The sequence below is a fragment of the Wolffia australiana genome, chromosome 3, assembly GCF_029677425.1.
Source record: "Wolffia australiana isolate 7733 chromosome 3, ASM2967742v1".
Taxonomy (NCBI): domain Eukaryota; kingdom Viridiplantae; phylum Streptophyta; class Magnoliopsida; order Alismatales; family Araceae; genus Wolffia; species Wolffia australiana.
Genome location: NC_135837.1, coordinates 665,081 through 682,192, shown reverse-complemented (window position 1 = coordinate 682,192; position 17,112 = coordinate 665,081). Strand labels below are relative to the sequence as shown.

The following is a 17,112-nucleotide window of genomic DNA, read 5'->3' as shown; positions in this document are numbered from 1 at the left end:
TAATTGAAGTAACTGATTCAATATTTTTATGCCATATTTTCCCATAAGCTTTCTCTCCTCATATGAGGGGTGAAAGGTGGCATATTGACGATAAAATCATTTGACACTCATTTTCACAGTCAACACAGCCCTCCATCCACAAAATATATTTGGTTTACACAAATAGGACATGAAAAGATCTAACTGACAGGTATTGTACCATCTTGAGGTTCATACGAATGACTTTGATAAATTAAGTCCCTAAAGATTACCATCTATGATTTATATCTCTACACAAATGGCTGCAAGATCTGTCATACTAATCTTATGTGTGTGACCGAATAGGGCTATTATATATGGGTATTTTGATATCCATCTCAAATTTCTAATGAGAAGAAATATTTATAATATATTTTGAAAGATATGATATAATTATATTATGATCTCATTATGATGTACTAAACATTAAATATATCACTATAAGAATCTCAGATGCATTTTATGAATTTATTTCTATAAAAAATAATACATGAAATCTGAAGTGGGAGATATAGAACCAAAATAATTTCTTGCTTTTCCTTTTTTTTTAAGCATCACAATTAAAGGAAAATAATAGCCATGATAAGTGCGCAAAATTTTTAAAAGGCGTTTTACCATTAAAAGAGAAATGGTAGATGTATAGAAGGAGACCAATAATTATTAGTTGACCAATAATTTATCACCTCATTTCAAACACAATAATTTATAGACAGTTTGTAAGAATCCGGGTACAGTCTACCTTTTCTGGAAGTTCAATATTTTGATGGACAAGGCAAATACAAAGCCAAAAAGGACATCAAACATAATCATTGCTCCCGCAGCGGCCCCCACAAAACCCTCTTCATAGCCAAAATACCTCTTCAAGTAGGCCTTCACAGTTTCACCGGTGTCCTCCATCACATCCTCATATCCACCAAACTGCGAAGCTATGAGCCCATAAAGAGTCCATGCAAGTGGGCATCCCCAATAATACCATCTCCACCAAACAGGCATTCTCTGCAACAAGTTCAAAGAAGGTGTGATTGTGTCAATCAACCTTTTGATTTCATTTTAAGGGCCTGAATCTGTAGAAGAATTATAGATAGAGACCCACCCTGCGAGGAATGACAAAGCCGCTAAATGTGTTCCATATGCCGTAGAATGCAGTAGAGACAATAGCAGAAATGTTGCTGTTGGGTGTCAATCCCACCGCCATCATGCCGTAGTATGTAAAGTAGAGGAAAGTAGTGAACAGAAAAAAGATGAACCAGAAGAACTTGGCTGCTGTCCAATGAAAATTAATCATGCTGTAGATTATCACCCCGCTTGATATAGCTTGGAAAAACACATAAGGGATCTCAATCATGACCTGCAAATGTGTTTGAATGAGCAATCTAGAGGAGAAAGATAAGAGATTGATGATGTTGAAAGAATGACTCTGTTTATCAAATTATTGAACAACCGGGATCATAGAAAGTCTTTATTGAAGATCATGATTAGCAGAAAGACGGATATTCCTTGGTCATTATCAGACAGTCACTTATCCATAAACCTCGTGTGGGGCTATTAGTTTTATTTCCCATTTCATAATCCATTTCTTCCCTAGGAGTTTCCTGTATCGATAAGAATTGAAGTTCTTACTGTTCATATGTTATGGTATGAATCGAAGCCAATTCCAATAGACTTATTGAATTGAGTGTTACCACTGGCGCCTTTTCCACAGAAAAAGGGAATACTTTGTAACAATAGAACCAGAATTGGTATGGATTATTCAAGAATCGAAGTCGATTAACTTTATGAAATAATACCTGTCCAAAAGCATAGGGCAATGCAGAATACATCCCAGCCGCCCTCTCTCTGTAGAAGACTGTTCGTTCAATGTCAACCACTGGCTGCACCATGAGGGAATTCTGTATTCCTATGAACATCCCCGAAGAATACAAAGCTCCCAGTGCGTTGAATAAATCTTGCCGATTTGATCTGCGAACAACAAAGAATTAATCAACGTCAACACCTCACTTGAGTTTGCCTTTCATTTCGGATCACTGTTATTCAACCAGAAAAATGAAAACATGACCCATAACGAAGTAATTATGATCTCAATAACAGTGGTTAATGCAATTAATGTAGTTCTGTTTGTTATTATCTACCATTTCATTAGCGTTTATGATAATTGTTATCGTATAATGTGGTGGGTGTATACTTATTTGTCTCAATCATGCGTACCTTCTTTGGCCAAGCCGCCAGAAGATTGTCCCCAACAGAAGAGCCGTGACCATGGAGAAGAAGAATCTCACAGCCGTGTATGAAGGGTTGCGCCAGTAAGACTTGTGCTGCTTCCACAAGCAGGCCATGCACTGAGTGATGAAGGACTGAGAATGCTGCGTTGGGAAATGAACATCTTCTGCCCCCGGGGCAGGCTTGCTAAGCTCCCTGATCAAGTCCATGTTTTGCCTGAAAAATATCATTTTATGATGGTCAGAGAGTTTTGTAGAAAGATTTATCCTTTGGCCAAAACAAGGAAAAACCCATTCACCTAAACAGCTTTGAATTCTTGTATATTTCGGTGAAATTGATTCCGAGTTTATCTTCCTGGTCCTTTGATGTGATTTCCAACATCCAAGTAGCGGGATTGTACCCATCTGTGATCTTCCTTATCCCTTCAATTCCCTGCCGTGGAGGTTTGTTTGCCCATTGTAATTGTTAGAGAGTGAACTCAGAAGTATCCGTTACACTAACTCTAGATTTGAGCCTACAATCCACCTGAAAGTAGCTTATGAGATGGTTGGAGTCGTTGCCGAGGGGACCCACGTAAATCTCCTCTCCTCCTCTCTTCATAAGGAACAACTACACCCCAAAAGATAATGCGGTCAAGCACTTAGCATATAAAAGACAGTATTACAATGAAAAGAGCTGCAGTTGGTTGAATAAATAGGGGAAATTAAAATAAACTAAAATAAATAATTCTTTTTTTAAAAAATAGAAAGGGAAAATCAAAAGAATTAATTTTTTGAAATTAAAGTATTCTAACCATCAAATGAAAATTCAAAAACGGAAAAATAATATTGAAAAAATAAAAAAATAAAATAGAAAACAGAAAATGAAAATGAAACAATGAAAATGAAAAATAAAAACTGAAAAGGAAACAATGAAAAAATGAAAATAGAAACTAAAAATTTAAAAAACGAAAAATTTAAAAAACGAAAAATTAAAAAAATGAAAAAAAATGAAAATGAAAAAATGAAAATGAAAAAAATGAAAAAATGAAAAAAATGAAAAAAATGAAAAAAATGAAAAAAATGAAAAAAAGAAAAAATGAAAAAATGAAAAAATGAAAAAAATGAAAAAAATAAAAAATGAAAAAAATGAAAAAATGAAAAAAATGAAAAAAATGAAAAAAATGAAAAAAATGAAAAAAATGAAAAAAATGAAAAAAATGAAAAAAATGAAAAAAATGAAAAAAATGAAAAAAAATGAAAAAAATGAAAAAAATGAAAAAAATGAAAATGGAAATAATCAAAAAATCAAACAAATGGAAATAAGGAAAAATGAATAACAAAAATGCAAGGGAAAAATGAAAAGGAAAAAATAGGAAATGAAAGTGAAACGTGAAAAGGACGACATTGGAGAGTTTCATCTCAGCCAAGTACAGCGAGTTAGCTTGTAGAGAGTCAAATATCGAGGGCCATAAAAGGTGGCGGACTTGGCGGCGACATTGGCTAGAGATATCCAATGTGATGGGGGACCATCTCGCCATCAACACGGAACGACGCCAGCAACCTCACCGACCATCTCTAACCAACGCCCGCGACGCGTCATTCAAGTATTCCGCGTGAGGATGGAGCTGCAAGTGTTTTCATTTTTTCTTTTTCTTTTGTAATTTCTTCGATGAATTGCTGACAAGGCCGATCGTGTTTTAGGCCTCATTCTTTTTTGCACGTTTTATTTTTCGTCGTTTTGAGAGAACCACTCGTCTCGAGATGGTTCCCTCCAGTTACGCTCAATTGAGCATGCCTTTGGCCCTATATAAAGGCCGGCATGAATAAGAGGACAGACAGATTGGAATTTGAGAATCAAAGTGAATTTGAAGTTTTTTTTTTCTAGTTCTCTTATCCTCAGATAGTCTTAGTTAGCTTGATAGCTAGAACGTGGGAAAACATGGCCCCTCTTCCACGATGTGTTACCATGGATTGTCGCCAGCGCTCTTCCTCCATAGATTAGTTCGATTTTGTCATCTAGAATTGCCAGTTCGTGACTACCCTCGCTTCAAGAATCTGCAGGGCAGCCACTTCTTGAAGACCTGAGGTTTGAGATCATCTTCTTCATTGTCACCGCCATCTCCGGTTGATTTGCGTCGGATCGAGTCAACATCGCCAGCCTATCGACTCTCGTCTCTCGCTGTCGCACATTGGATGCCCCCTGCTCGTTAAACGCTTGGTGTCTGGAGTAAGAATGTCCGAGAACTTCTCAATCTTGGATCTTCCTACCCAAAGCATGCCCATACCTGCTATTCTTTGGAAATTCTTGGAGTTTCTCATGCCCCAGAATTTTCCCCTCCATTGAATTGCGGCGCCTGCGGGTCCTCTCCACCGTCCGCCCAGCTGTCTCTCCTCCGCACGATCGCCACTGACACATTTTCTGCGTGCACTATTCTGCTGCACTCGCGTGCACGCACGGCCTCCGCCAACCCGCGCGAGCACTGCTGCGCCCGTGCAGGTCCATCGCCAGCCCGCGCGTCTCTCCTATCGCACCAGCGCACCCCCTGCCTTCTCTCTCTGCTTGAAAGATCGGGTTTCCTGCTACCTCTGTGCCCAGTTCAAGTTTCATGCCCAGCGGACATGCCTCTCTCTGATTGGATCGACTGTTTGAGTCCGTTACGAACGCCGGGTGTCACACCCACCAGGTTACATCATCTTCACTTCGTTGCAGATCATTATTTTCCTTTCAGTACTTGTCGAGTTAATTTCTGTGCCTTGCGAGATAGGAAACTCTTCCTCAAACTGAACTTACTCAACTTAGTGAGAGATAGAACTTCTCGTTGTGGTAAAACGCTAATCGTTTACTTGGGGAATGGGATGCTGATGGGTAATTAAATTTTCTCCTCATCTTACGCATCTAATTGGTCCAAAGGGATATTGGGAAGTCGAATTAGACTTAATCAAACTTTGCCAATTTAATTGTTCGTTAAACTTTGTTAGTTCGTTCTTCGTATTCTGTCGTTATTCTCAAAAACTTGCACCATATCCTCTAGATAATTTGTTGCATACGTCGACTCTTGTGGTGTAATACGCGTCGTACCATCCCAACCGACAGCATATTACATCACAATGTGATTCATTGGCACATCAGCCAAGGCACGATTAGTGCGTGGTATGATACATGGCTCGCCGACACACCCTTAGCCAGCCATCCTCACTTCGTCCATCATAGATTGCGGTTGAATGTGGCACAGTTGCTCACAAGGAATATGCAACACCTATGGGAGCAACATGGACTTTCGTTAGATACCTTATTGCATGCACTGGCTACTGCTACATGGACCTCTCAGGACCGCCCTATTTGGACTCTCACGCTCGACGAGAATTTCTATTGTCAGTCCTCTTAGGATCATTTTTGAGAGAGATCCCATACATAGACCTGGGGTCACTACATCTGGCATCCGGCGATCATTACTCGTGTCTCATTCTTCCTTTGGAGACTCATGCATCGTGGCCTCACAACAGACGATCAGGTGACCCATATCGGTCACTCACTCAGTTCGCGATGCCATTGCTGCCCCTTTTCTCCCTAGGTTGAGACTATGGAACAAATTTTCTTCTATAGTGAGACTACTCTAGACTGTTGGTGCCAATTTACATACCATTGATGCCCACTATTACCCACCCACAGTAAACCAACAATGTTAAAGTGCTTTGAAAAGATATTTATCTCGTCAGCATGCTCTAAGCGGAGCCCTACCTGTACGTCACCATATCCTACCTACTATGAGAGATCTGGAAAGGATGAAATTCTTCTCGTTTTGTAAGGTCTCCCATGTGAGCATTGAATATTATGCTACGGGTTAAATTATGGGTACAACACACACATCACCTCATACCACCCCTTTGGTGTAGTTCAGCCCTTATGTGCGATCTTGTTCGCACCTGGGGCATTTTGGTGACCTTGATCCCCATCACCACTCGACAATAAATTGTCCATTCGCACTTGTCGCCAATCGACATTATAAAGCTGAATGTGGATGGTGCAGCAAAAGGGAACCTGGGCCCAACTAGTGGGGGCTTTATTCTTCGCGACCGCACATGGAGTATCCTTTTTGCTTTTTACTATTTTTATGGAGTCCAAACTAACACAGTAGTCGAGGCTATGGCGATACGTATGGCTTGCTCCTCTACGATGAGTGAAAACTTCACAATATCTTCATAGAATCAGACTCAAAGTTTTTAGTCAATATGCTCCATGCGAGTACATGCTCCTAGTGGCGTCTTGAGAGCGTATGAAACGTCATCATGAGGTGTCAGTGCCACTTGACAATCATCCATCATCAGTTGCACGAGGGGAACCAAACGACAGACGCTCTTGCGAACTATGCGGTATGCTCTCATACCCCTCCCTCCTTATTCCTTACTTGGCAAGATCTCCCCCGTGCGGCGCGAGGTTGTCATCGAGTTGAGGTCCTCGGCCTGTCGGCTCTTCGCGCGCATTGCACCATGTTGAAAGATGGTCCTCCCGAGTGGTGTATCGCATGGAGCACTAGAGGCGGAGCTCTCACCCTCTTGCCTGATTGTAGTACCCGCTGCGCACCTCAATGCAAACACCTGATGAAGACGAGTGGATCAAGTACACTCCGTGCACCATCACCGCTACGGTGCAACAGCACGTTGCGGGCATCGAGCGACCCTCTCCCGTAATGCCTACGTACCACTACTAAATTGTTTCTTTTACTGCATCATGGTTGTGGCCAAGTAGGTTTCGTGTGTAATTGGGACATTTACACTCACTCCACACCGATAAACGCTGATAAACATACTCTTTATATATAAAACCCCCTAGGTGGCGACCAGGGCACGGCTGGATTGGTCTACAGCACAACCCTAGGGTTGGACGTACCCGGCACCATGTTTTTTGCCAATTAAAAAAAAAAGAAAAGTGAAAAGGAAAAACAAGAAGTAATGAAAATTCAAGGGAAAAATAAAAAAAAAAGAAAAGAAAAAATGAAAACTGAATGAAAAAGAGAAGGAAAAAATGAAAAATGAATGAAATAATGAAAATGAATTAAAAAAGAGAATGAAAAAATGAAAAATGAAGGAAAAAGAGAAGGAAAACATGAAAATGAATGAGAAAGCTGAAGAAAAATGAAAATGAGAAGTGAAAAAAATAAAAATAAAAAATAAATAATTAAAAATGGAAATAAATTTATAAAATTAATAGTCAAATAATGAAGAATGTAAAGTAAATTTAAAAGTCTATTGAAAAAATGAGAAATAAAAAAATAAAAATGAAAATGAAAAATGAAAATAGAAAAATAGAAAAATAGAACGAAAATTATAAAACATGAACATTAAAGTTAAAGCATAATGTTAAAACAAAAGTCAAAGAATACAGAAGCTGCACAAGGAAATAGATAATAATAAAACGGAAAACTTTTAAATGCAAAAAGTAAAAAGACAGACTTAATAAGAAATAACTAAAAATAAAAAAATGAATGAAAGACTAAAAGGACGGATGTTGTAACCTCATCAAAGGCCTCAAAAATGTCAATTCCAGGCTGATGTATGGTGCAAACGACAGTCCTGCCGGTGTCCACAGTATTCCTGACTGTCCTCATAACTATAGCTGCGGCCCTCGCGTCGAGCCCAGAAGTGGGTTCGTCCATGAAGATAATAGAAGGGTTGGCCACAAGCTCAACAGCAATGGTCAGCCTCTTCCTCTGCTCCGTGGACAGCCCATTCACCCCTGGCAGCCCCACTATGGCCCCTCTTAGGAAGGTCAACTCCACCAGCTCCATCACCTCCTCTATAAACATCTGCCAGTAAGAAAGTTAAAAAAAACGATAACAATTCTTAGACTGAGACATTAGTTTGGGAAATTTTCATATCATAAAAGTACTCAGTCGGCTAACCTTTCTAGTTTCTGCGTTAACGTCAGATGGGAGCCTAAGCCACGCAGAAAAGAGGAGAGACTCGTAGACCGTGACATGAGGCGAGTGTATATCGTTCTGCTCGCAGTAGCCAGAAATTCTGGCAAAAGTCTCCTGTTTTTTAGGAAAACCGGAGATTCTGATGTTTCCTTCGATGTATCCCCCCGTCTTTCTCCCAGCAAGGACGTCCAACAGCGTCGTCTTCCCCGCTCCGCTAACGCCCATCAGCGCCGTGAGAACGCCCGGCCTGAACGCGCCATTCAGATCGTTGAGCAAGAGAAGCCTGTCTTCTATCACCCCTTCGGCCTTCATCTCCTACAAATCATATCTCCTTCTTTCAAGCTTTTCTGAATTGTAAACGGCGTCAAATATCAACAGAAACTCACTGGCGGCATGTCTACGGAGTACTTGATGTTCTCGAAGACGATGGAGTAGGGAGTGAACGGGAGAACCATCCCCTTCTTCTCCTTCTCGCGCGTTCTTCTCTGCGTTTCTGAAAATCACGCGACGTTAAGCATTCGTTTGGATAGTCAGGTGTTTTTTTTTTGAAGAAAAACTTACCTTGTGAGACTGTTTTTAGCTCATTTACGACGCCCGTTCTGTTGAGCTCCTTCTCGCGTAGTGTCTCTTCCGATAGGACTTGCCCTTTCCCAAATGCTGCATCAAGTGTTGGTGAATTGAAAGCTCTTTTCTCTTCTTTGAAAAGATAATCTGAATCGCAATCGTGTGTTCGTTCATACTTACGGTTCAGGTAGGCTAGAGCGAGTGCAAACATGCCGTTGAGAAGGATTATATAACCAAGCAGAGCCAGCACACCGATCCAAAACCAGGAGGCGTCCGAAAAGAGGCCTCGTGTCTTGAGTATCTGAACGCCAATAGTATCTGTATTGTTTCCTAAGCTGACAACCTGGGAACCACAAAGAGAGGTAAAGCAAACAAACTTAATCGAGCGGACTTCAAGGTGGGGAATAAAAACTAATGACGAAAAAAATAGAAAAAAAGCGAAAATAAGTGTAAAGAAATATATTTGTACACAAGAGATGAAAATAAGTTTTTTTTTAAATGTGAATCTAAGAAATAAAAAATAATATCAAGAACTCTATTATAATAAATATTACAATATTGAAAATAAAAATAAAGCTCAAAAGGAAAATAGAGAATTAATAAGAGGAATGTTTTTTTTTAATATTAAGATAAATAAATTAACAGCGAAAAATTAAAAATAAAATTCAATGAAAAATAAGAAAAAAAGAAAGGATAATACCAAAAATATAAATAAAATAAGATAAAAGAATAGAAATACATAAAAAACAAGAAGAGAAGAAAGGAAAACAAAAACAAATAAGAAATCATTAAAAGTAGAAATGCGAGTAATATAATTGACATAAAGAGAGAAACAAATAAAAAAATACATTAAATAGAAGTAAGAAAGAGAAGAAAATGAAAAAAGAATGTAAGAAAACGAAATAATTAATATTAAAGAGTAAAGTAGGGCGGTAAAATGTAACACTTGGGGAAACGAGTTTAGGGTTTTACTCGGCTCCAGCTGTGCCCTAGGAACTCATTGACGGCGATAGCATTCTGGACGTACATCAGAGGGGATGACCAGTACGCCCAAATCCACCACTTCCTCACATCCACTGCAACGAAAGAATCAAAGACTTTGGCCATTTTATCATGTGAATAAACTTCAGTTAGGGTTTTAGCCCTTTTATCATGTGAATAAACTTCAGTTAGGGTTTTAGCCATTTTATCATGTCAATAAACTTCAGCCAAGGTTTTAACCATTTTATCATGTCAATAAACTTCAGCCAAGGTTTTAACCATTTTATCATGTTTCAACGGAAAGAACTTGCCTCTGGAGAGGACGAACCCTCCCAGAACTATAAGAATGAGCTGGGCAAAAGATCCAAACGTGCTGGCGACGACCATGTTCCTGCCCAGAGCAGCAATGAATCGGAACAGCGCAAACGCCATCTGACTTAGCAAAACTAGAAGTACGTAGTGTCTCAACATCCTGAAGGAAAAAAAAAACAAACCCAAGTTCATTATCCTAAAAAAAATGCATTTATTCATAGGAGGAAACTTAAAAATAAAGAAACGGATTTTTTTCCTCTGGATATTTGGGTCGTAGCCGATGACGTAGTAAGTGAGTGAAGTCCAAAGAGCACACTCGATAATTGAGATGGGGATCTTCAAGATCCACGCTGGGAGAGCGTAAGCCCAAGACGGATAGAAACGGAAATCTCTTTGCTTGTAGAAGATGGGCAGCCTCGCAATGCTCATGGCAAGCTCTGCATAGCCGTTAAACAGATGGATCATAAGCCCAATGTAGAGCGCCCCAAGGAAGATTCCTCCGTCCTCGACATCATTCTTTCGCATGTTCGTGCGCAAGAACATCGTCATGGTCACCACTCCAATCAGTGTTAACTGTCACAATGGAATACATCATTAGGGATTCAACTGAAATGGCATCATATATGTATATATGTGTGTGCGAAATACATATATATATATATGTATATATATATATATATCGATACATAGATAGATATAGAGAGAGATAGAGAGACATAGAGAGATAGATCGATAGATAGATAGAGATAGATAGATAGAGATAGAGATAGAGATACAAATAGAGATAGAGATAGAGATAGAGATACAAATAGAGATAGAGATAGAGATAGAGATAGAGATCGAGATAGAGATTGAGACAGATAGATCTATTGATAAATAGATAGATTGATAGATAGAGATAGAAAAATAGAGAGATAGAGATAGATAGAGACAGAGATAGTTTGATAGAGAGATAGAGATAGAGAGAGAGATAGATTGATAGATAGATAGAGAGATAAAGATAGATAGAGAGATAGAGATAGAGATAGAGATAGAGATAGATTGATAGATAGATAGAGATAGCGATAGAGATAGATTGATAGATAGATAGAGAGATAAAGATAGATAGAGAGATAGAGATAGATTGATAGATAGATAGAGATAGCGATAGAGATAGATTGATAGATAGATAGAGAGATAGCGATAGATTGAAAGATAGATATATAGAGAGATAGAGATAGAGATAGATTGATAGATAGATAGAGAGATAAAGATAGATTGATAGATAAAGAGATAGAGATAGAGATAGATTGAAAGATATATATATAGAGAGATAGAGATAGAGATATATTGATAGATATATAAAGACAGAGATAGAGATAGATATATAGATAGACAGATAGATTGATAGAGAGATAGAGATAGAGATAGATTGATAGAGATAGAGATAGATAGGTATATAGAGAGATAGAGATAGAGATAGATTGAAAGATAGATAGATAGAGAGATAGAGATAGAGATATATTGATAGATATATAAAGATAGATTGATAGATAGATAGAAGATAGAGATAGATTGATCGAGAGATAGAGAGATAGAGATAAATTGATTTATAGATAGAGAGATAGAGATAGAGATAGATTGATATGCAGATAGAGAGATAGAGATAGAGATGTATTGATAGATAGATAGATATAGAGAGAATAAAAGGCTACGTTTGCTGACCTACATAACATTATGCATATACATATATCTTCACATAGAGAGTAAACTTACGTCATTTATGAACAATTTTCTCTGCCCAAATCTCATCATATACATATGTGTGTATACATATATGTATGAGATGAGATGGGATAGAGAGGAGTAAAAGGGTATGTTTGCAAACCTGAATGGCATCGTATATGTTTTCACACGCACACATACGCTATATATGTACATATTAAGAGAGACTTAATCATGTCGATGAAGGCAGAGAGCGAGGGGGATTTGAAAGATATGTTTACTGACCTGTATGACATCACATATAAGTAGTGTATGTGTATAATGAGATACATAGGATTTTCTTAGTCACTATGACGTTATATAGTAGTGAAAAAGTGAGAGTAAAAGAACAGGTTAGGTGAAATGAGAATCAATGTCTGTGTGCGAGTGAGTGTGTATGTACAGTTCTATTTCCAGATGACATCATATTTAAACATGTACATATAGAGAGAACGAGAAAACAGTATTAGGGATTATCAGCTGACCTGCATGATCTGAGATATTTGGTCATATATGTATATATGTGCGTGTGAGCAAAGAGAGAAAGAGTAAAATGTCATTTAATGATGATTATTTCTTTCCTGAAGGCTTCATGATGCATGTGTGCGTTATACACATGTAGACTGAGAGAGATGGATAGATATTCGAAGATAAAGACAGATAGATATGAAGAGAGAGAGAAAGAGTAAAATGATATTTTATGATGATTATTTCTGTCCAGAAGTCATCATGATGCATGTATATGTTATATACATGTAGATAGAGGGAGATAGATAGATAGACGGAGATAAAGATAGATAGAGAGAGAGAGTAAAATCACATTTTATGATGATTATGTCTGTCCAGAAGACATCATGATGCATGTATACATTATATACATGAGACAGAGAGAGAGAGAGATAGATAGGTAGATAGATAAACAAAGATAAAGATATATGTATAGAGAGAGATAGATAATATATATATATATATATATATATATATATATATATATAGAGAGAGAGAGAGAGAGAGAGAGAGAGAGAGAAAGAGAGAGAGAGAGAGAGAGAGAAAGAGAGAGAGAGAGAGAGAGAGAGAGAGAGAGAGAGAGAGAGAGAGAGAGAGAGAGAGAGAGAGAGAGAGAGAGAGAGAGAGGGAGAGAGAGAGAGAGAGAGAGAGAGAGAGAGAGAGAGAGAGAGAGAGAGAGAGAGAGAGAGTATAGGTTGGCCAGACCTGCATGAGTTTGAAGACGTAAACAAACGAGTTTCGCCGCATCAGCAGCAGTTCCCTGGACAAACAAGCTTTCAACAGTTCCCTCTTGCCGATGCCATAGTCCGAGGTAGAGAGAGCAGCGGGATGACTTCTTTCTCTGTCAAAGGGAATCCGTAGGTCTTCCCTAAGTCGACGACCAACGTGAAACCCCTCAAATGCCTCCGCAAATTCTCTCACTGATACAAAGTGGTAAGGCTCGTCTTGCCTCGCCCAGTACTGCTCCTGGTCTTTTCTTGACATCACCTGTGCCAAAATTTTCGTTAAACAAGAGAAAATGTAAATCTCGATGGAATTTTCATTCTTTTGTGATTTTCATTTTTCTTCTTGGATATTTAGTTATCACCTCTTGGAGGAAGTCGGCAACGCCTTTCCTTTCAGGGCATTTGAAGCCCATGGACTCGAAAAACTCGACAACGTTGTCGCAGGGGCCCTGGTAAACGATTTGACCTTCGGAGAGAAGGATGATCTCGTCGAAGAGAGCGTACGTCTCCGGGGCTGGCTGGAGGAGAGCAATTAGAGCCGTGCTGTTGAGGATTTGGACAGACTGTCGTAGAGCGTTCACTATCTGAAAAGTTGTTGAGCTGTCCAGTCCTGTTGATATCTCGTCCATGAACAGCGCCTTTGCCGGTCCTACGATCATCTCCCCTGATGGAAGAAACCCATTTCAATGGCCCACCATCGCAGAAGGAGAGGGTGAGAGAGCCAGAAAGAGAGATAGAGGGAGAGAGAGTGAGGCAGAAAGAGAGAGAGAGAGTGAGCCAGAAAAAGAGAGAGAGAGAGAGAGAGAGAGAGAGAGAGAGAGAGAGAGAGAGAGAGAGAGAGAGAGAGAGAGAGAGAGAGAGAGAGAGAGAGAGAGAGAGAGAGAGAGAGAGAGAGAGAGAGAGAGAGAGGGAGGCAGAAAGAGAGACAGAAAAAGAGAAAGAGAGAAATATAGAGGGCGAGAGAAAAGGATAAACTGAGGGGGAGAGAGAGAGTGAAGAAGGCAGAGAAAGAGAGCAAGACAGAGACGCAGTTAGAAAATGAGAAAGGATTAAGCGAGTGAGAGCGAGGAGAGAGAGGCAGGCAGAGAGAGAGGCCAAGATAGAGAGACGGATAGAGAAAGATGAAGAGAGAAAGAAAGAGGAGGAGAGAGAGACGGACATACAGAAGAAAAAGGGAGAGAGGATTGGGAGAAAGAGAGGCAGACGTGGAAAGAGAAAGGAGAAACAAAAAAGAGAAAGAAAGTGTATATATATAGAGGCAGATGTATCTCACCAGTGGTCACACGTTTTCTTTCTCCACCGGAGATTCCTCTCATCATCTGATCCCCTACCAAGGTATCAGCGCACGTTTCCAGCCCTAAAACCTAACATGATGAAGAAGATGAAACAATGAGACAACTGCCTAAAATTGGCGATCCTTCGTTTCATAATAATTGCTGGTTTAGTAGGTGTGGTGTTGAACCTTCAGAATGTAATCGGTGACCACCTCGTGTTGTCCTTTTAGCGCCGAGGCCTGAGAAGCACCAACACTTAGAATATCCCAAATCGTAGCGTAAACGTACTTCAGGAGTTGGAAATCCTACCTTCATGAACAGGTCAATGTCTGGGTCTGGCTTGATATTCTGCTGCTTTTCTCTCCTCGACAGCTCCATCAGCATGTCTGTTGTGAATTGGCGGTAGACTTAAGATGGATGATGGACGCATGGATGGATAGATAGATATATAAATAGATCGATAGATAGATAGATAGATAGATAGATAGATAGAGAGAGAGAGAGAGAGAGAGAGAGAGAGAGAGAGAGAGAGAGAGAGAGAGAGAGAGAGAGAGAGAGAGAGAGAGAGAGATGACCATATCGGCTTCCGGATCCTTGACATCTGGCGGAGAACTGAAGCGTCTCCCTCACAGTCATTTGGCCGATGTGGACATCGGTCTGGCCTATGTAAGCTGAAGTTCTCTGGGGAACAAACTCTTTCAGACTATGCCCGTTGTAGGTGACCTCTCCGGAAACCTGCTAATTCATAAGGGACGACGTCCATCAAAATTCCCGTCTTTTCTTGCCAGAGAAAAAGGTTGCGCTGAAATTGACCTGGAGATTAGGATCCAGCTTTCCTGCAAAGGCGCGCAGAAGCGTTGTCTTACCTGAGCCAGGGGGCCCAAGAAGCAAGGTCAGCCTGTATACAGCATGAAGAAAAGGCTGTCAGGGTTCATTATTTGGGCCTGGCCTATCAGATTTTTGAAACCCACCTGGACGGCTTAATTATCCCACAGAGATCATGCAAGATCGTCACAGACCGTTTCCTGCTGGGCACAATCCTGAGAAAGTTCAAGAATCCCTGAAACCCATACACCAAATTAAGTCAACTCTTGAGTAGTGTTTTATACAGTCGTCGGTTCCTGTCCATGGGCTTGGAGGAACGGACGAAGGGACGAACTGAAAATAGACTAACGGGGAGAGGTTTTGATGATGAAATGGGAAGCGGAAAATGGTTCTGATACGTTTTCCTATCAGAGGCCGGGGGATCTCTGTTTTTTTCTGTCCTGTTTCGTTTGATACCGGTCCTCAAACAAGAGTATCATGAGTCTTACCTCAATCTTGTTGGTGAAGAAGTTGATGGCCGTAGGCACTCCGCTGTCTCCAACGCGGGCCTCCGAGCTAACGCTCAAATTCTCATAGCGGACTTCAATTGTCGGGCTCTCGATCCCGACCCTTCATTCACCAAGAACAAAGGTGAATTCAAGATTGAGATCACAGACTTCTGTCAATATTTGCGTGCCTAAGATTGTGTTAAAAGCTATAGCTGATTGCAAGGGGGCAACTTATCTGCTTTGGCCAATCACTTATCACTCCAGCTGCGTTTAACAATTGGCAGACAGTGCTTGAGAAAGAGAAGAGCGGTGATCTTCAATTTTATCTAATGTTTTGAGCGCCTACCAATACGTTAAAAGCTATAGCGGAAATCATGGAAGCTACTCCAGATAATTTTGGAACGATACAGAGAAAAACATGATATCTGGGCAAGGATAACTAAGGATAGAACAAACCTAAGAGGACATCTATAAAATTGTAACCACACAGAAGGTAAGAATGATCTCTGGGAAAGGGCCACTAAGGAGAGGAGGTCCCTAAGAGGACATCTGATAAAATTGGAACGATACAGCGGAGTATAGGATGTCCCCTGTAAGGATAACTTACGGGAGGATGTCCCTTTAGAGCATCTAATAAAATTTGAACAAAACGGAGAAAATTACCGTGGTCCCTGCGCAAGGATTACTTGGGCTCAACTGTTTCGACGGCCTTCGACAATTCTTCGAGACTGTTTGAGAAAGAGAAGAGAGAGGATCTAACCTGTCCATACGGTTCTTGAGCTTCCATAAGAACTTCTCGTTGTCCTCCGCGAGATCGCTGAGCCTCTTCAGAACGAGCCGCCTCTCCTCCGCGGTCATGACATGGAGGTCCACCTCCTTCGTCTTCCCTCCCTCCACAGCAACGATCCCTCTTCGGACGCGGCTGAAGGTTGGCAGCTTCTCAATGGCGGCCCACTTGAGAGCCTCTTCATCTTCCATGGATGTAGAGGATCGCGAGAAGACCTTGCTTGAGCTATTATTTCTCCAACTAGAGCTTCCATTCGACTTGCACGCATCTTTCTCCTCCATAGCCACCGCCTTCTCGGAGGAAACGCTCTTGAGAGAAATCTCCTAGAAGATCTCCATCCAGCTGCCTTCTATCTTTCAACAGAGAAAGGCCAGAGGATAGGCAAAAGGTCTCGCTGGACGATTATTGGGGAGGTATCTGAATGAATGAATCTAGGAAAAGTTGAAGTTGACTCCACCGCAACTCTGGCCGCCCCTATCGTCGGCCGCAACGTTTGGCGTCTCGTGTAAAGGCGACACTTCCATGCAGTATTTTAATTAGTGGCTTGAAGATGTGGCGATAACTGGTACCTTGAAAAATCTTGGACGGCAGGGGCACGAAGGTCAACACATTAGGCACGTTAGGGCCACATATTTAGTGGCTATACGTGTGCCATTAGTTTGCTTTTGAGTTAGTGTAATCGGCGACTTCTTCTAGAAGACTGTAGGAGTTCTAGATTGACGATCACAATGACGATGTCAATCTTGGGGAAGAAGTCCCAGTCATTGTCATC

General features: G+C 40.4%; 1 protein-coding gene across 1 annotated transcript; it reads right to left on the bottom strand.

Annotated features, from left to right (window-relative positions):
• Positions 1-682: 682 nt before the first annotated feature.
• Positions 683-16,678, bottom strand: LOC144700522 (ABC transporter G family member 39-like). The gene is given in 24 exon segments (XM_078571929.1): positions 683-1,014; positions 1,112-1,366; positions 1,806-1,977; positions 2,224-2,451; positions 2,534-2,667; positions 2,761-2,844; positions 7,730-8,020; positions 8,117-8,449; positions 8,521-8,627; positions 8,696-8,791; positions 8,879-9,041; positions 9,671-9,774; positions 9,991-10,153; positions 10,250-10,564; positions 12,947-13,228; positions 13,329-13,630; positions 14,240-14,330; positions 14,429-14,479; positions 14,550-14,626; positions 14,816-14,975; positions 15,054-15,138; positions 15,212-15,300; positions 15,554-15,674; positions 16,314-16,678. Coding segments are annotated over 24 exon segments (4,329 nt in total). The 3' UTR covers positions 683-753.
• Between the last annotated feature and the right edge of the window lie 434 nt (positions 16,679-17,112).